Source organism: Pithys albifrons, chromosome 1, assembly GCF_047495875.1.
Source record: "Pithys albifrons albifrons isolate INPA30051 chromosome 1, PitAlb_v1, whole genome shotgun sequence".
NCBI lineage: Eukaryota > Metazoa > Chordata > Aves > Passeriformes > Thamnophilidae > Pithys > Pithys albifrons.
This window is the reverse complement of record NC_092458.1, coordinates 64,675,201-64,688,449: the sequence shown is the minus strand read 5'-3', so window position 1 is coordinate 64,688,449 and position 13,249 is coordinate 64,675,201. Positions and strand designations below refer to the sequence as shown.

Here is a 13,249-nt window from a genome sequence, read left to right as displayed (position 1 = left end):
AAGTTAAGAATGTATTATTGTGTAGGTCAGCTTGTAAAGGAAACTGATATTCCTTTGTTCAGATTTAATATTTGAGTTTTAGAAATGTCTGTTACAGAAAGTGAATAACATTTTAAAGTTCAGGAGAATTAAAAGCTCGTGGAGTATTTGAAAAGTATCTGTAATGGGGCTTAGGTTTTTATCTTACTGTATTACTAAGCCAATATGATGTAATGAATGAAATCAATAAAAGTTTGACTTCTGTTATTTTAGAACTGCCTTTCTTCCTGAATATAGTAGTTAAAATTTTTCGCAAGTTTCAGGTTATGTGTCCGCTTCTCTTCCCAAGTCCCTTCAGATCTTCAGTGCTGCCTATTCTTTTGGACTCAGTAGTGTTAACAATCTGCCTGACTTCAGCTGCTGTTAGTGACAGACCCAAATGTCTAGGCAGAAGAGCTGCTGCCTGTGTGTTGGGAACACTTATGGGGAACTGAAAAGTCAATGTTTAGTGCCAATTTTTATTGACAAATCATGATGGAACACAATTAAACAGAGAGTGCTGGATTTAACTAAGAAAAGAGGTGAAGGGTGTTGACTCTTCAAGTACACAGGGTCTCATAGAATGGAGAAGGATTAGGATTTTTTCAGAGTTTGATACCCTTTTTTTCCCCCCCTCCCTCAGAAGCAGAGTACAGATTAAAGTAGAATAAAGGGCTATAACAGTGATACATTCCTTCAATAAGAAGTGCAGACTGATTTTTATTACCTTTTAGCAGCTTATATATGAGAGTTTCAAGGAGACCAGCATCAGGGCACAAATTTAAAAAGTATCAAATACTCTTCGTCCATAATCACAAAATCACAAATACTTACTCTTGCTACAACAGGACTGGAAACACAAGTGGGTTGTCTTACAATTGTATGAGTGACTGGTACAGTGAAAGCTTCTGCCGCTAATTCATTTAGTCTGTTTTAGATTTCTGTTGTTTTTTTGTTTTGTTTTGTTGACTTTTTTTCCCCTATGTTTCTGGTTGAGGATTTTGTTTTGTTGACTTTATTCCTATATTCCTGGCCCTGTAATTAAGTAGTTGAATGTTTAGTGTGCTCCCAACTCTTCCACCCTCCACTGCCTTCCTTCCACCCTCTGAGTGTCTTGCCGTGAATCTATGTAGGTTACCTAGAAAAATTCAGAGATGCTTAATATTTTGACTGTTTAGTTGGTTTAAGCAGGAGTGGATGGGATGGGAGTCATGGAGGTTGGACTAATACAGGCTACCAAAAAAAGGAAAAATTCTTAACCATGGGGCCACAGATAAGAATTTGTAGTGTAAGCGACACTACTCCGTATCAGTTATTGCAGATTAAGAGGGGCAGGTTGTAAAAGGCTTTCAGCAGTGTCAGTCAGAATGTTAATTGGAAAAAATCAAACACAAAAAAACCAGAGTAATGGATTTGCTATTAATGCTTCCAATACTTAATACTAAAGTGTATTTAAAAAAATCAGTCTTTTGTATTGTAGTAATATATCAGTGTTAGAAATGGCTGCTTCCTTAACTTTTCTTGCTCTACTACTTTAAAGATTTTACAAATGCTTTTACTCTTCTTAGGGCTCTGAATTAAAAGGACATGCTGGCAAACTTTTCAGCCCTTTTATGGTATTGAATCAGGAGAAATAGTTTGTCTTTAAAATTGTGGTGTTGTATCAAAGAACTCTGACAGCTATATTGTGCTCTTCTTGTTCATATTCAGAAGGTGCTGCTGAACTAAAAAGAGTGTCAAAGATGGTAGAAAAGAACAGTATTTTCAAGTCTTGATTACCAGAAAAAAAAGCCGGAAATAATAAGGAACGAATAGTATCTAATTAATATAAACTAATTTCAGTTACTCCCTTTTCAAAGAATTGTTGCTGCCAGTTTTGGTTTTTCCCTTTTCTTTAATAAGGAAGGGTAAAAAAAATTGGTGAACAGTAAGTACATACTAATTGCACAAATGTTAACTTACATTTCCAGAGTATGTATTAATCTTCAAATGCTGTGTGTTGTGTTAAACAAAAGTAATACAAAATAATGATAATGAAAATATACTGAAGAGGGCCTTGTTTTATCTGTGTCAGTGCTAATTTTAAATATGAAAGAAGAGTATCTGTTGTACCTCAGCATTTTTAAAAATAGGCTTAAATACAGGACTAGCTCCTGTTTATCTCAGATCTTGGGTACTTAATCTGCTTTTCTCTAAAAACTTGTATTCTGGAAACTTTTTTTAAATAGTTTTTTTAAAATTAAGCACTATTCTAGAGAAGTGTAAACCTTTATGTGCAGACAAATGTTGAATTAGTTTCCTATTATGTTGTGCCTGAACCTGTGGAAGCTTGTACAGGTACATAACACATTTCCTAACACAATCTGTAATCTGTTCCTGAGGGTTAAAGAGATGCATTTATCTGTGTATTTTTCATCAGGCTTTGTTCACACTGTTTTTTGGTCTCAATATTGTTTTTCATTTTCACTGCCTTTATTATTTTGTCTTCTCATGAAAATAGTGAAAGATTTTTGTCTTCAGATAGACGTTTGTATACAAGAGAAGTCTTAGCGATCTGTATTATGGTATTTCTAGAAGTGTATTAGTGTTTTGGTGTAAAAAGAGCTCTGTTCTTTGGGTTAGTTGACTTTTTTAATAAAAAAAAAATCTGTTCATTTTCCAGAGCAATGACAATGAAGAACGTCTGCAGGTTGTAAAACTTCTAGCAAAAATGTTTGGGGCGAAGGATTCAGAGTTGGCATCCCAAAACAAGCCACTTTGGCAGTGCTACCTGGGGAGGTATATTCTGATTGAGTTCCCTGCCTGGAGAGGGGAAGACATTCATTGAAGTCCAATTCAAGTTGCTTTTGTTTGTTTTGTTTTTGTTTTAAAGTGACAAAGCTAAGTGTGAATTACTTCTTGTTGCTTTATCTGCGTTCTGACAGATAAACACTAAAGCTATTTTATATATATCTTCTGCATCTGTACTTCTGCAGAGTGAGCATTTACAAATCATCCCCTTATAAGTTCACTTTTTTCAACTATCTTTATTGCTATTGGCAATAAAAATGAATACTGTAATTTCTTCAGAAGTCAAATTATTCAATGATAGATGAATTCAAAACCAGCATCAAATGACATTTGCAGTATCAGGTGGTAGTAGAACTGCTTTTGAGGCTTTTATGTACAGTCTTGTATACCAGTTTCAATTTTTTAATGGTTTGGAGTACCTTAAAAGAAGTATGTAGGGTTTACAATGCTGCAAACATACTTAGTATTTTGGTCTTGAAATATTCTGCCAGTTTGATGTGGAATACATAGTTGGAGCTTGTAGTCAGGAGAAACCTAAATATGGCTACTCTGATGAAAATGTTTTTGATTTGAGACACTGAGGATAAATTCTAAAAGTTGATACAAATGCAGCAGTTAATAATGTAAAATTCAATCATATAAAAAACAGAGTCCTCAAAGTAGTGCTACTTTTGAAAGTAAAAGAAATTTAATTGAAGAAAGATATTTTGCTTGAAAGGATTTAAAACACAGAACACCATGAAAAAGTACCTCATCTAATTGGGCCCAAAGGAAAACACTTCATTGTGTTATAATGTAAATATGTGCAGGTTGTTCATAATTACTGTTTCCAACCAGTTACAAATCATATAGGTGCATTTCTTTCAAGGATTTTAAAAGTTATATATAAGTTATAATAGCTATGTTACTGAAGGAAGCATTCTAAAAATCTCTTGATTTTGAAAACATACCTTTTACAAAAACAGTTATTCCTTAAAATCTGTTTATTTGATAAATGATCATTTCAACAGCAATGATATCCTAAAATTTTGAATTTTTTAAAGCCTAGCATTTTCAGGAGAGCTTGAAAATGCATTTAACATTTAAAGACTTGGTTGTGACTAATTGCATCAATAGTTTTATTGTAAAATTACTTATATAAAAATTAAAAATCAGAAAATACTAGTTTGCAAACATCAAACTTAATTCAGTCTTTCAGAACGAAATCTTGTTAAATGATCCATTTCAGAAGAAATTTGTGGTAGGCTAGATGTGTATTTGTTTGCTATCTGTCATACAGTTCAAGGACCAGACAAGTATCACTCAGAAAACTTTCAGTTGCTTATACATAGTTCAGGGTTAACGATGTGGACCGGTATAGAAAAGAGTTAAAATGCATCAGACATCTTTCTAATAAATAGTTTTTGTCTGACTGTGAGTTTTTCATGTGTACCAGGAGAGGATGTTTCTTTTCATGTTCAGAACATGAAACTATAAATGAGTACAAGAATTTTTTCTTAAGCGAAAGACAGTCTATTTAATTCTGTGAGATCAGAGAAGTTATATTCATGTGTCTATGCATAGGAAGCATAAAAAGTAGTTTCAGAAGTATTTGAGATGGTGAAGAAATGAACAAATTGCTTTGGTAGGTGTGATATTTTTGTTGCTGTAATGCATTGTCTTGTTTCGAACTAGGTTTAATGATATCCATGTACCGATTCGTCTTGAATGTGTGAAATTTGCAAGTCACTGCCTTATGAACCATCCTGACCTGGCAAAAGACTTAACAGGTATCAGATGTATTAATAACATTAGAATACCCTTTTAAGTCTCCTGAAAAAGTCAAGGTCGATTTTAATTGTAAGTAACGTTGTCAGATGTTGTGGAGGAGCTAAGTGATGGTGGAGTTCTAAGTCACAGAGTCCCTGCCTTCAGTGATGCTTCTAAGGCTGAGGGGGTTGTACATAAAGAATGCCTTAACCAGAGAGATCACTCTCCCTTTCCTATAGTAGCTGCATTCCCAACTGCTGCTGAAATTAAGCATTATGGGATCAGGTAAGACAGCCTGCCTAACCTAATGGTCGTGGCATTTATTAATTAGGGTGCAGACTGGTGCCTTCAGCTCCACAAAGATGAAATGTGTAAGTCTTACACAGCCACTGTCTAAACCATGAGAACAGTCCTGATAACAGTGACCACAGTTTCACCTCAGTCAGACCAAACACAGCCTGTAATTCAAGACCTCTGTAGGAAGAAGGTAACTGGCATCAATAAGCATTTAGTATTTGTTGCTCCCAATGTCTTAATGAAAAAAAGAGTGTAATTAGTGAGAATTGGTTGGTTTGGAGAATATATCTCTCCCTGATCAATAAAGTCATACTTGTAATTTTTTGGAGGCAATGTCTTTGTCCATTTAGGAGGGGATTTAAAGGACCGTGAGGTGCATGGGATTGCTTTCCTGCTTGCTGAGTGCTTGTCAAGTTGGACACAAATAGAGGCAGGCTGAAGTCATCCTGTAGTTATCGTATTATTAAGCCAGCTAAAAAAAATTGTTCTGGACCTTTCTTTAATGAAATGGTAAAGATACTTCCTTTTTGATTATCAGAATTATATTTTAATTTTTTTTTTTTAACATTGGAGGAAGACTTTGTGCCCCCTCTAATGGTATCCTCTGGCAAATGTAATTTTACTTGCCCCTCCTCTCTCTCCCCAAAGCACTTACAGAAGTCAAGTTGTTGAATAATTTCTCTGACCCGATGGCGTTTGAAACCAGATTTGTTTTGTGTAATATTTTTCATTTGTTTTAATATGTGCTCCTGTAGAACAAAACTTTAAGAAAAAAGTCTCATTTGGATTGAAAATTTCATAGCCTCCGTAAGTGCAAAGCTTTATTTCTTGATGTGCTCTTTTGACACTTGGGCTGATTACCAGAAATGTTAATGGCGAGTGTTTCAGATGAGACTTGAAGATTTTCACTGGCCATTGAACAGTAGCAAGAGAACAGTAACCTCTGGTTACTTCATTCAGAGTAAACTTGGAATTGGCAAAGTTTCTTAATGTTCTCAATGTTTCACTGATGTATGCAGTGTACTGTGATCCTAATAACTTCTCTGTGCGTGTTTCTACCTGTTTGTGCTTTTAAATTAACCTAAAATACATACTTCTGAAAAGGTACATGAACTTTGCCATTTTATTTGGCAGCATTCTAAAATGGCAATAGATAGCTAACATGTTTGACTTCTAAAAGCAGAAATCTTAAAATGTTGGTAGTATAAGGTTATTGATGTTAGCAAATAAGTTGCAGTGGGCCAAAATATTACCTAGGAAAAGTGTTTTAAGATTAATGGGATGTGTCTAAATAAGATTGTAGTTTGAAAAGTGTCTCGTGGTTTGTCCCTGCTTACCGTGCTTACATGGCTCACACTGTGGAGGGTTCTTGGAGCATGTGGACTAGATTCCTTGTTGGTAATATGGAAGCTGTGATTAGGAATGCAGCTAGTGTGCTCCAGCAGCTGAAGGCCACAGAGTCTGCAGGAAAAGAGTAGCCTTAGTCTGATGTAAGACTTAAAAATGTATGTAGGTTATCAAGTTCTCAAGCACTGTCTACTCTACTCTGCAGATCCGATCCTACTTGGCTGTATTGCTGCTGTACACATAGTGAAACTACTCTAAGAAGTCATAAAAATGTAGTCCCATAATTCTCACTTCAATAATGCGAAATAAATGTTTCATAATCTCAGCAAATACAAAGGTTTACTGACATTCCAGTTCATCTTGGACAAAACTATTGCTTTCTTACTGCTGATGCTCCAGATAGAAGAAAATTTTTTCTGCTTCTGTCAGTACTGTCTACAGAGCAGCTAAAGTTGTGTAATTACACTGAAATACTTACTCTGTTTTTTTCCCCCAGAATATCTGAAAGTAAGGTCACATGATCCTGAAGAGGCTATAAGGCATGATGTTATAGTATCCATAGTTACTGCTGCGAAAAAAGATCTTTTGCTTGTCAATGATCACCTGCTAAATTTTGTCAGAGAGCGAACACTGGACAAGAGGGTAAGGCCTAATTGGTGTTAATAATGGCTGTGTGTTACGTTTGTAAACTGTCATTTAGCTTTTTAAAAAGCAGCACTTCTAAAAATTGCTGTGCTAGTTTTAAAATTACAAATTGAACCCAATATAATGCAAAAAGTTTTGAAGCAATCTATTCAATGAGGCATTTCCCCCCCTGACTAGAATGCTGCATGTTTTACTGTGCTGTATTTTTATTTAATATGGTATGATTCAAATAAATAAATAGGCTGCAACACAACAATGTTGTTCCAGTTGTCTAGCTGTAGTAACATTTTTAAGTAAAGTAAGACCCTTAAAACACTCTTAACATTTTTCTTAAGAAATTTTGTGAGTAGGTTTCAGAATGTTTTGTAGATTACTGATGAAGAATGTTCTGTCATCAGAGGTAACTGGTTAAACTGCTTTTAATTAGATCATTGCAAAACTGCAAATCAGTGTGATAACTTTCAAATTTGAATAGTCTTTAGTTTAGCTGTGTTGCATTATTTGGTAACATTTCTGAGGTTTGCTGCTTTTGCTATAGCACAGTAAAAAGGTTTGTTGATGGCAAACTTTTAAAATTGATGTTATCACCTGATTTTTTTTAATTTGGTGACTTTCTTTTCCTTGTTGAAGGAATAACAGAATCACACATACTGAGTGTAGACTGTGAGAAAGGGTGTTGGCTTAAATTTGTAATAATTCTAAATTCAAGAGGCATACTTGCATGGTAGTTACTGATGTTGAAAGGTTTAGTGCAATAGATATGATGCAATATATGTCTTAATGAGAAACTGTTTCACTTAGTACTCAATTTAACTTTTTTGAGAATAAATTATGTTATTTGGGTGTAACATATGAAATACCTAACCAGAAAGTCTGCCATCTTTCCAGTTTTCAGTTTTGACCTGCTAATCTGGGTGCTTTTTTTTTTCTCTCAAGTGGAGAGTGAGGAAGGAAGCTATGATGGGACTTGCACAGATATACAAGAAATATTCATTACAATCAGAAGCAGGAAAAGAAGCTGCAAAACAGATCTCATGGATTAAGGATAAACTTCTGCATATATATTATCAAAACAGTATTGATGACCGGTAAGTCAGTTGTGAGAGCTACGTGATTCAGGGATTGTGTGGTAACTTCTTGTGAAGATTTGTTTTTCTTTGGTGCTTAAGTGCTGACAAGAAGGAGGAAACTTAATAATCTTGTATGTTTTGATTCAGTGCATAATCTTATATAACTGCAGCCAAATGTTGTCTTGTGTTGTTTTCTTCTTTATTTTTTATTTCTTACATTAAGGCCAAAAGGGATCCTACAGAGTGAGATAGGTTGAAATATTTCAAAAGTTTTAGCTGTACTTCACCACTGCTTTGGTGAAGGCGATTTTTGTTTATATTTCAGTAGCTTGTTAATTTTTATGTTAAAACAGTAAGTAAAATTACTTTAATGATGTTGCTTTAGATTGTGTATTATTCCTGTGTGATTTAAAGATAAGTCTAGTACGAGTAGCAACAGTGGTTAAGGTGTCTCACTCTGCAGATGGTTAGTTTTTCTGTACTGCAGTAGTCATGACTTAGAGCCTTGTCCTGGATCTGTAGTGAAAGGAGAGCCTCTGACATATCGGCTGTAGTTTTGTATATGGTTATTGGTATTGAAAAATAGATGGTTGCACATGGGAAACTAATTTGGGAACTAGTGTGCCTTGACTAATCAAGTCTTGTTGGCATTGAAAATGAGCCTTTGACCTTCACATGTTGAGATACAAATGGCATTGCAAACCCATACACATCTTGTCAAAAATCCAAAACCTCAAAAGGTCATCTTCAAAATAAGCAGTTATTTCATAGTACAGTGGATGGAACTCTCTGGGTGTTCAGATCCAGTTTGCCCACTCATAGTTTTCTTTTATTTCAGGATCTTTTTAAATTAGCTGGGGTTTGCTTTTTGATCATCTTCTCCAGTTGTGCATGAGGAATTTTCTTCTCTTTTCCTAGCCTAATCATACATGTTTTGTTTTAGTTTGTTTTTTTTTACCTGTTTACTCCACTCTGTTAATACCAACCTCCCTACTGGACCTCAGTCTTGGACCTTCTCAGTATTTAGAAGAGGAATGTGGGCTTAGTTTTTATTTTGTTTTTTTTCTTCTTAGTCTTTCCTAGATAAGTGTAAGGCCCAAACCTTTCTCTCCTCTTTCCAAACAAGTAACTTCAATTTATGCAGAAGCTCTTAATGATTCCCATGTGGATGTACCTGTATTTTTATTGTGTAAGCAAGAGAAATGGGATAAAACTCAGCCCTTGGGGAAGGGGCCAGGGAAGGGTGGGAGGAAGTCAGCTCCTTCTGACGAGTATTTGAATGCTAATTCTGGACTTAATGATAATCTGTGGTATAATCAACATGATTATTTCTTTTTTATATTTTTTTTATTTTAAGCCCATTAATTTGAGTCAGTTCATGAATTTACCCCCATACTGACCCAGAATGAAATTAAATGGTAACATCTTATTGGATTCACATCCTTCTCCAAAGTCATTTGATGGTTCTCGTAATTAATACATCTGACTTTGATAATGTCATCTCTTAAATGTCCTACTGCTAACACTAATTGCATCTTCTGTAATGATAAATTTCTGTTTAATTTGAGTTATATTGGAAGTCAAATAACTTGACCTTTAGGTTTTTGAATAAACCCATCTTTCTATGCAACAACTGATCTCTGCATAGGTCTGAGAATTTTTAAATTAATGTTTCAGCAATCCAAGACCATGTTCTTCCTTGACAGCTTAAGTTTCTTAATCCTTTCTTTCAGGTTACTTGTTGAACGCATTTTTGCTCAGTACATGGTCCCTCACAACTTGGAAACAAACGAGCGAATGAAATGTTTGTATTACCTTTACGCAACACTGGATTCAAATGCTGTGAAGTACGTGCTGCTTTTTACCACTTGAAAAATAATTTTTAATACAAATATTATTGTAAATTAGTTCTGAACTATTGTGAGTAGCATAGGCCGTGGGACAGAAGTAGTTAATAAACTATCAGAAAAAAGAACATAGAAATACTATCTATTTTTCAAGTGAGATTTTGGAAAAAAACCCCAATCTGAATAGAGTATTTTCTAACAAGCTGTGATACATTTCAACCATAAACAGCTAAAAAAATTGGTGTCAAATATCTGGAAGGAAGCTTGAGTGTATGTCAGTACTTTGTGTCTCAAGAGAGATAACATAGATAAGGTAGATCAGCCCTAGGTCTTACCTGACAACTTCTCAGGTAATATAATACTTACGACAGCAGGTAGAGTGACTGTTAAGAATGAGAAGGAATTACTTTTTTGTCTTTCCTCCTTCAGAATTCATTTTACAATTATCTTATGTGCCTTTGTGAGCTTAAAATGGGTACATGCATGTGAATTTCACTGGTAACTGCTATGCTGCTGTAGTGTTCACAATTGGATTCATTTTAGATAGTTTTACTTTGTTTTAAATTTAGTAGTACTTGGTCACTTGAAAATCAAACCTAGGGCTTTTTTCTCATGAGAGAGACTAGAAAAGGCTTTGCATATGAAAGAATGACTTAAGAAGCCCCAAAGCCTTCAAATACTACAAAACCTGATGTTTGAATCCCCTCCACTTCTTGTATTGCCTGTCTAAAGGTACAACTTTTGACAAACCAAAATTAAGAATGGTATATTAAAAATAAAAATTCAGTGTTCTACTAGTTTTTAGGCTGAGTGAAAATTCAGAATAGATTCTTTTCAGTACTTGTTACTTCAGGCAAATAAGTAACTTCAGAATTCTACAGTTTTCATATACAGCAGTACTCATTTTAAAGATCTAAATTGTTCAGTTAGTTAAATAGAACTTTTTACTTGTGGATTCTGTAAGTTTTTAAAATGCAGCTGTGACCTTTTGTGTTTTGATTTATATTTTATTTATTCCTGGAAAGTGTGCTAATTTACTATTTTGTTGGATATCTCTAGTGCATCTCTTACAAACTTCATCATGTCCACTTTTCTCAATTTATTCATCTAGTAGCTGCTTCCTGTCTGCAAGAAAAACATTGTTTTGATGATAAAAATCTTAAACATCTGCTTTAACCTGCTTCTTAAATTTAGGAGAGTGATTTCAGGCTTGGACAAATGAGTTCTTAATGGGCCAAGCATCAGTTACTTCCTGCTTCTTTTAAAGGCAGTGCACTTGAGCATCTGAAGCAGAACTTGTTTCAAAATCTCACTTAGTTGCGGTTTAATACAACCAATTAAATTTTCCATATTATCCTATTAGGAAACATTTAGCGTTTGCTCACACAGCAGTGAAAGGTGATAAGTGCATTTCTGAGTCTGAAGTTGAAAAGAATGTAAAGACTCATTTTGGGCAGTTGTGTTATTCGTTGAATAGACAATTTTGACAACTCTTTTAAATTTTTTTTATGTTTTTAGAGCATTGAACGAAATGTGGAAATGTCAAAATCTGCTACGACATCAAGTAAAGGATTTAGTTGACCTAATAAAACAACCTAAAGTGAGTTCAACTTATCTTTATCTTCTATGAATATGCAGTTTTAGTTACTATACTATTTTTAATTCCATTTGTTTGACTATCTCAAGCTTATTTTTAATAGCAGATAGAAAATACTGTGACAGTTAACTGATACTGCACTAGACTACACTTGCTGTAGGAAATGTGTATACATTTTGTCAGTAAAATTGAAGAGGAAAAAGGGTGTTACAGAAATTTCTAAAATATTTTGCCAGCTATTTTAATACTAAAATATTTTCTTCTGTATTTAGGTAGATCTTGCCAGGACTGTTCTGGCTCTTAAAAGGGGGTAAAACCAGCGTATTATTTTTGACTTCCAAATGAAATAATTAAGAAAAATTATCTGTATCCTCTTAACTTCTTACCTTATGTATGATTAGTAACTTTGAAGAATTTGGAGTATTTTTGTCTATACAAGTTAGTTGTTTCTCTTCCCTCTTGGAAACTTCTTGAATACTTTATTTGAGATACCAGACTACAATTTAATGTTTTGTTTACAAATTTCCTTGCAAGAGAAAAATGAAAATTTATTTTGCATTTAGGATATTTTCATAAAGGAAATTTAGAATTTGTTTTAGTTACATCATCTGTGTTCATACTCATGTTTGGGGTAGAGGAATTATAAGATTAATTTCTCCATATGGTTTGGAATATAATTAGAACTTGACATAATGCCAAAAGTTTGATCTGGTGCTTTTTTAAAAGAAATAATATAGTGTAGAAAGTGTTGCCATGCTCATTCCTATGTGTCTGTGTGTGATTTTTATTGTCCATATACATACATAGTCATACTGTGGTAAATGTCATGAACTATCCATTTGCTGGAATTACCTGAACTAGGAAGAGTGGTTGGATTATCTGATGTATCTGCTTAGACACGCTGCTGTCTTGCTGACAGAGAGACTAATGAAATTTGTAGTTTTGACTTAGTGCATTTAAAACATGCTGTTAAGGTATTAAACTCTAAGTGCAGTAAATGCTTGTGCAACAATGATTGATTGTATTTCAGTGACTGTATTGAAATGCTTTCATGTACTACTTTATATTCCTTGATGTAGTTTAAATACATTTATGCATTTAATACCTGAGTTAATTTCTTCATGCTTTCTGCATTCCAGTTGAAAGTGAAATTTCAACTTTCTTTTCAAGGGGTTGTGATGAAAGTTCTTTCTCAGTTGTAAAATATCAAATATGGTATGGAATTAAACTTGGAGATTTTGACAAATGCCGACTTAAACATTGCACTCAAGACAGTGTATGCTCTTGACGTGTTTGTATTTGTCCATCTGGATTTTATCCTACTTTTTGCTGTTAATTACAAATTCTCTACACTTGAATATTCTCTTGAGTAACAAGACTACATGGGAGAATTTAGGGTGCTTGTGGTAGTCTGAGGTGCCACTGCAAGTGGCAAAAGAGCTTTGAGTCAGGGAATTAATTTAGTTTATTGTCAGTTAATATAAACTTTTAATTATTTGATCTGGTATTGAGAAATAAAAGCAAACAAATAAGCACTTAAAGAAACAGCCTTTGTCTCCTCTTCAGACCCCTCTCTTCCCTGCTTTGCAGTCTCCGGGCCCCTCGCACCTCCCTGTGCTCTGTCACTTTGGTGAGGTGATGACAGCACAGGAGATGTGGGTCAGGGCATGGTGGTCTGCCTCCTTTTACTGCTCCTCGTTTCTTACCCTCTGCTTCAGTGTGGATTTCTCCACTGTCCCTTTAGAGTCATACTTTCTGCAGTATCTCCTCTGTTAAATACGTTTTTTCAGAGGCACTGTAGGCTCCTCTGGTTGAAGCTTTGGTGTGTGTTAGTTGGTTCGTTGTTTGTTGGAGCTGGTTGGAAGTGATTGTGACTGGTGCAGGGCAGC

At 34.6% G+C, this 13,249-nt stretch overlaps 1 protein-coding gene across 2 annotated transcripts in view; it reads left to right on the top strand.

The window, feature by feature from the left end:
- The window catches only part of PDS5B (PDS5 cohesin associated factor B), a 103,857-nt gene that overhangs the window by 46,648 nt on the left and 43,960 nt on the right, over positions 1-13,249 (top strand). For both annotated transcript variants that reach the window (XM_071552899.1, XM_071552891.1), the window contains exons 9-14: positions 2,681-2,796; positions 4,483-4,577; positions 6,698-6,843; positions 7,783-7,934; positions 9,650-9,763; positions 11,282-11,363. In XM_071552899.1, coding sequence (XP_071409000.1) covers positions 2,681-2,796; positions 4,483-4,577; positions 6,698-6,843; positions 7,783-7,934; positions 9,650-9,763; positions 11,282-11,363 — 705 coding nt within the window. The remainder of the gene's footprint in view (positions 1-2,680; positions 2,797-4,482; positions 4,578-6,697; positions 6,844-7,782; positions 7,935-9,649; positions 9,764-11,281; positions 11,364-13,249) is intronic.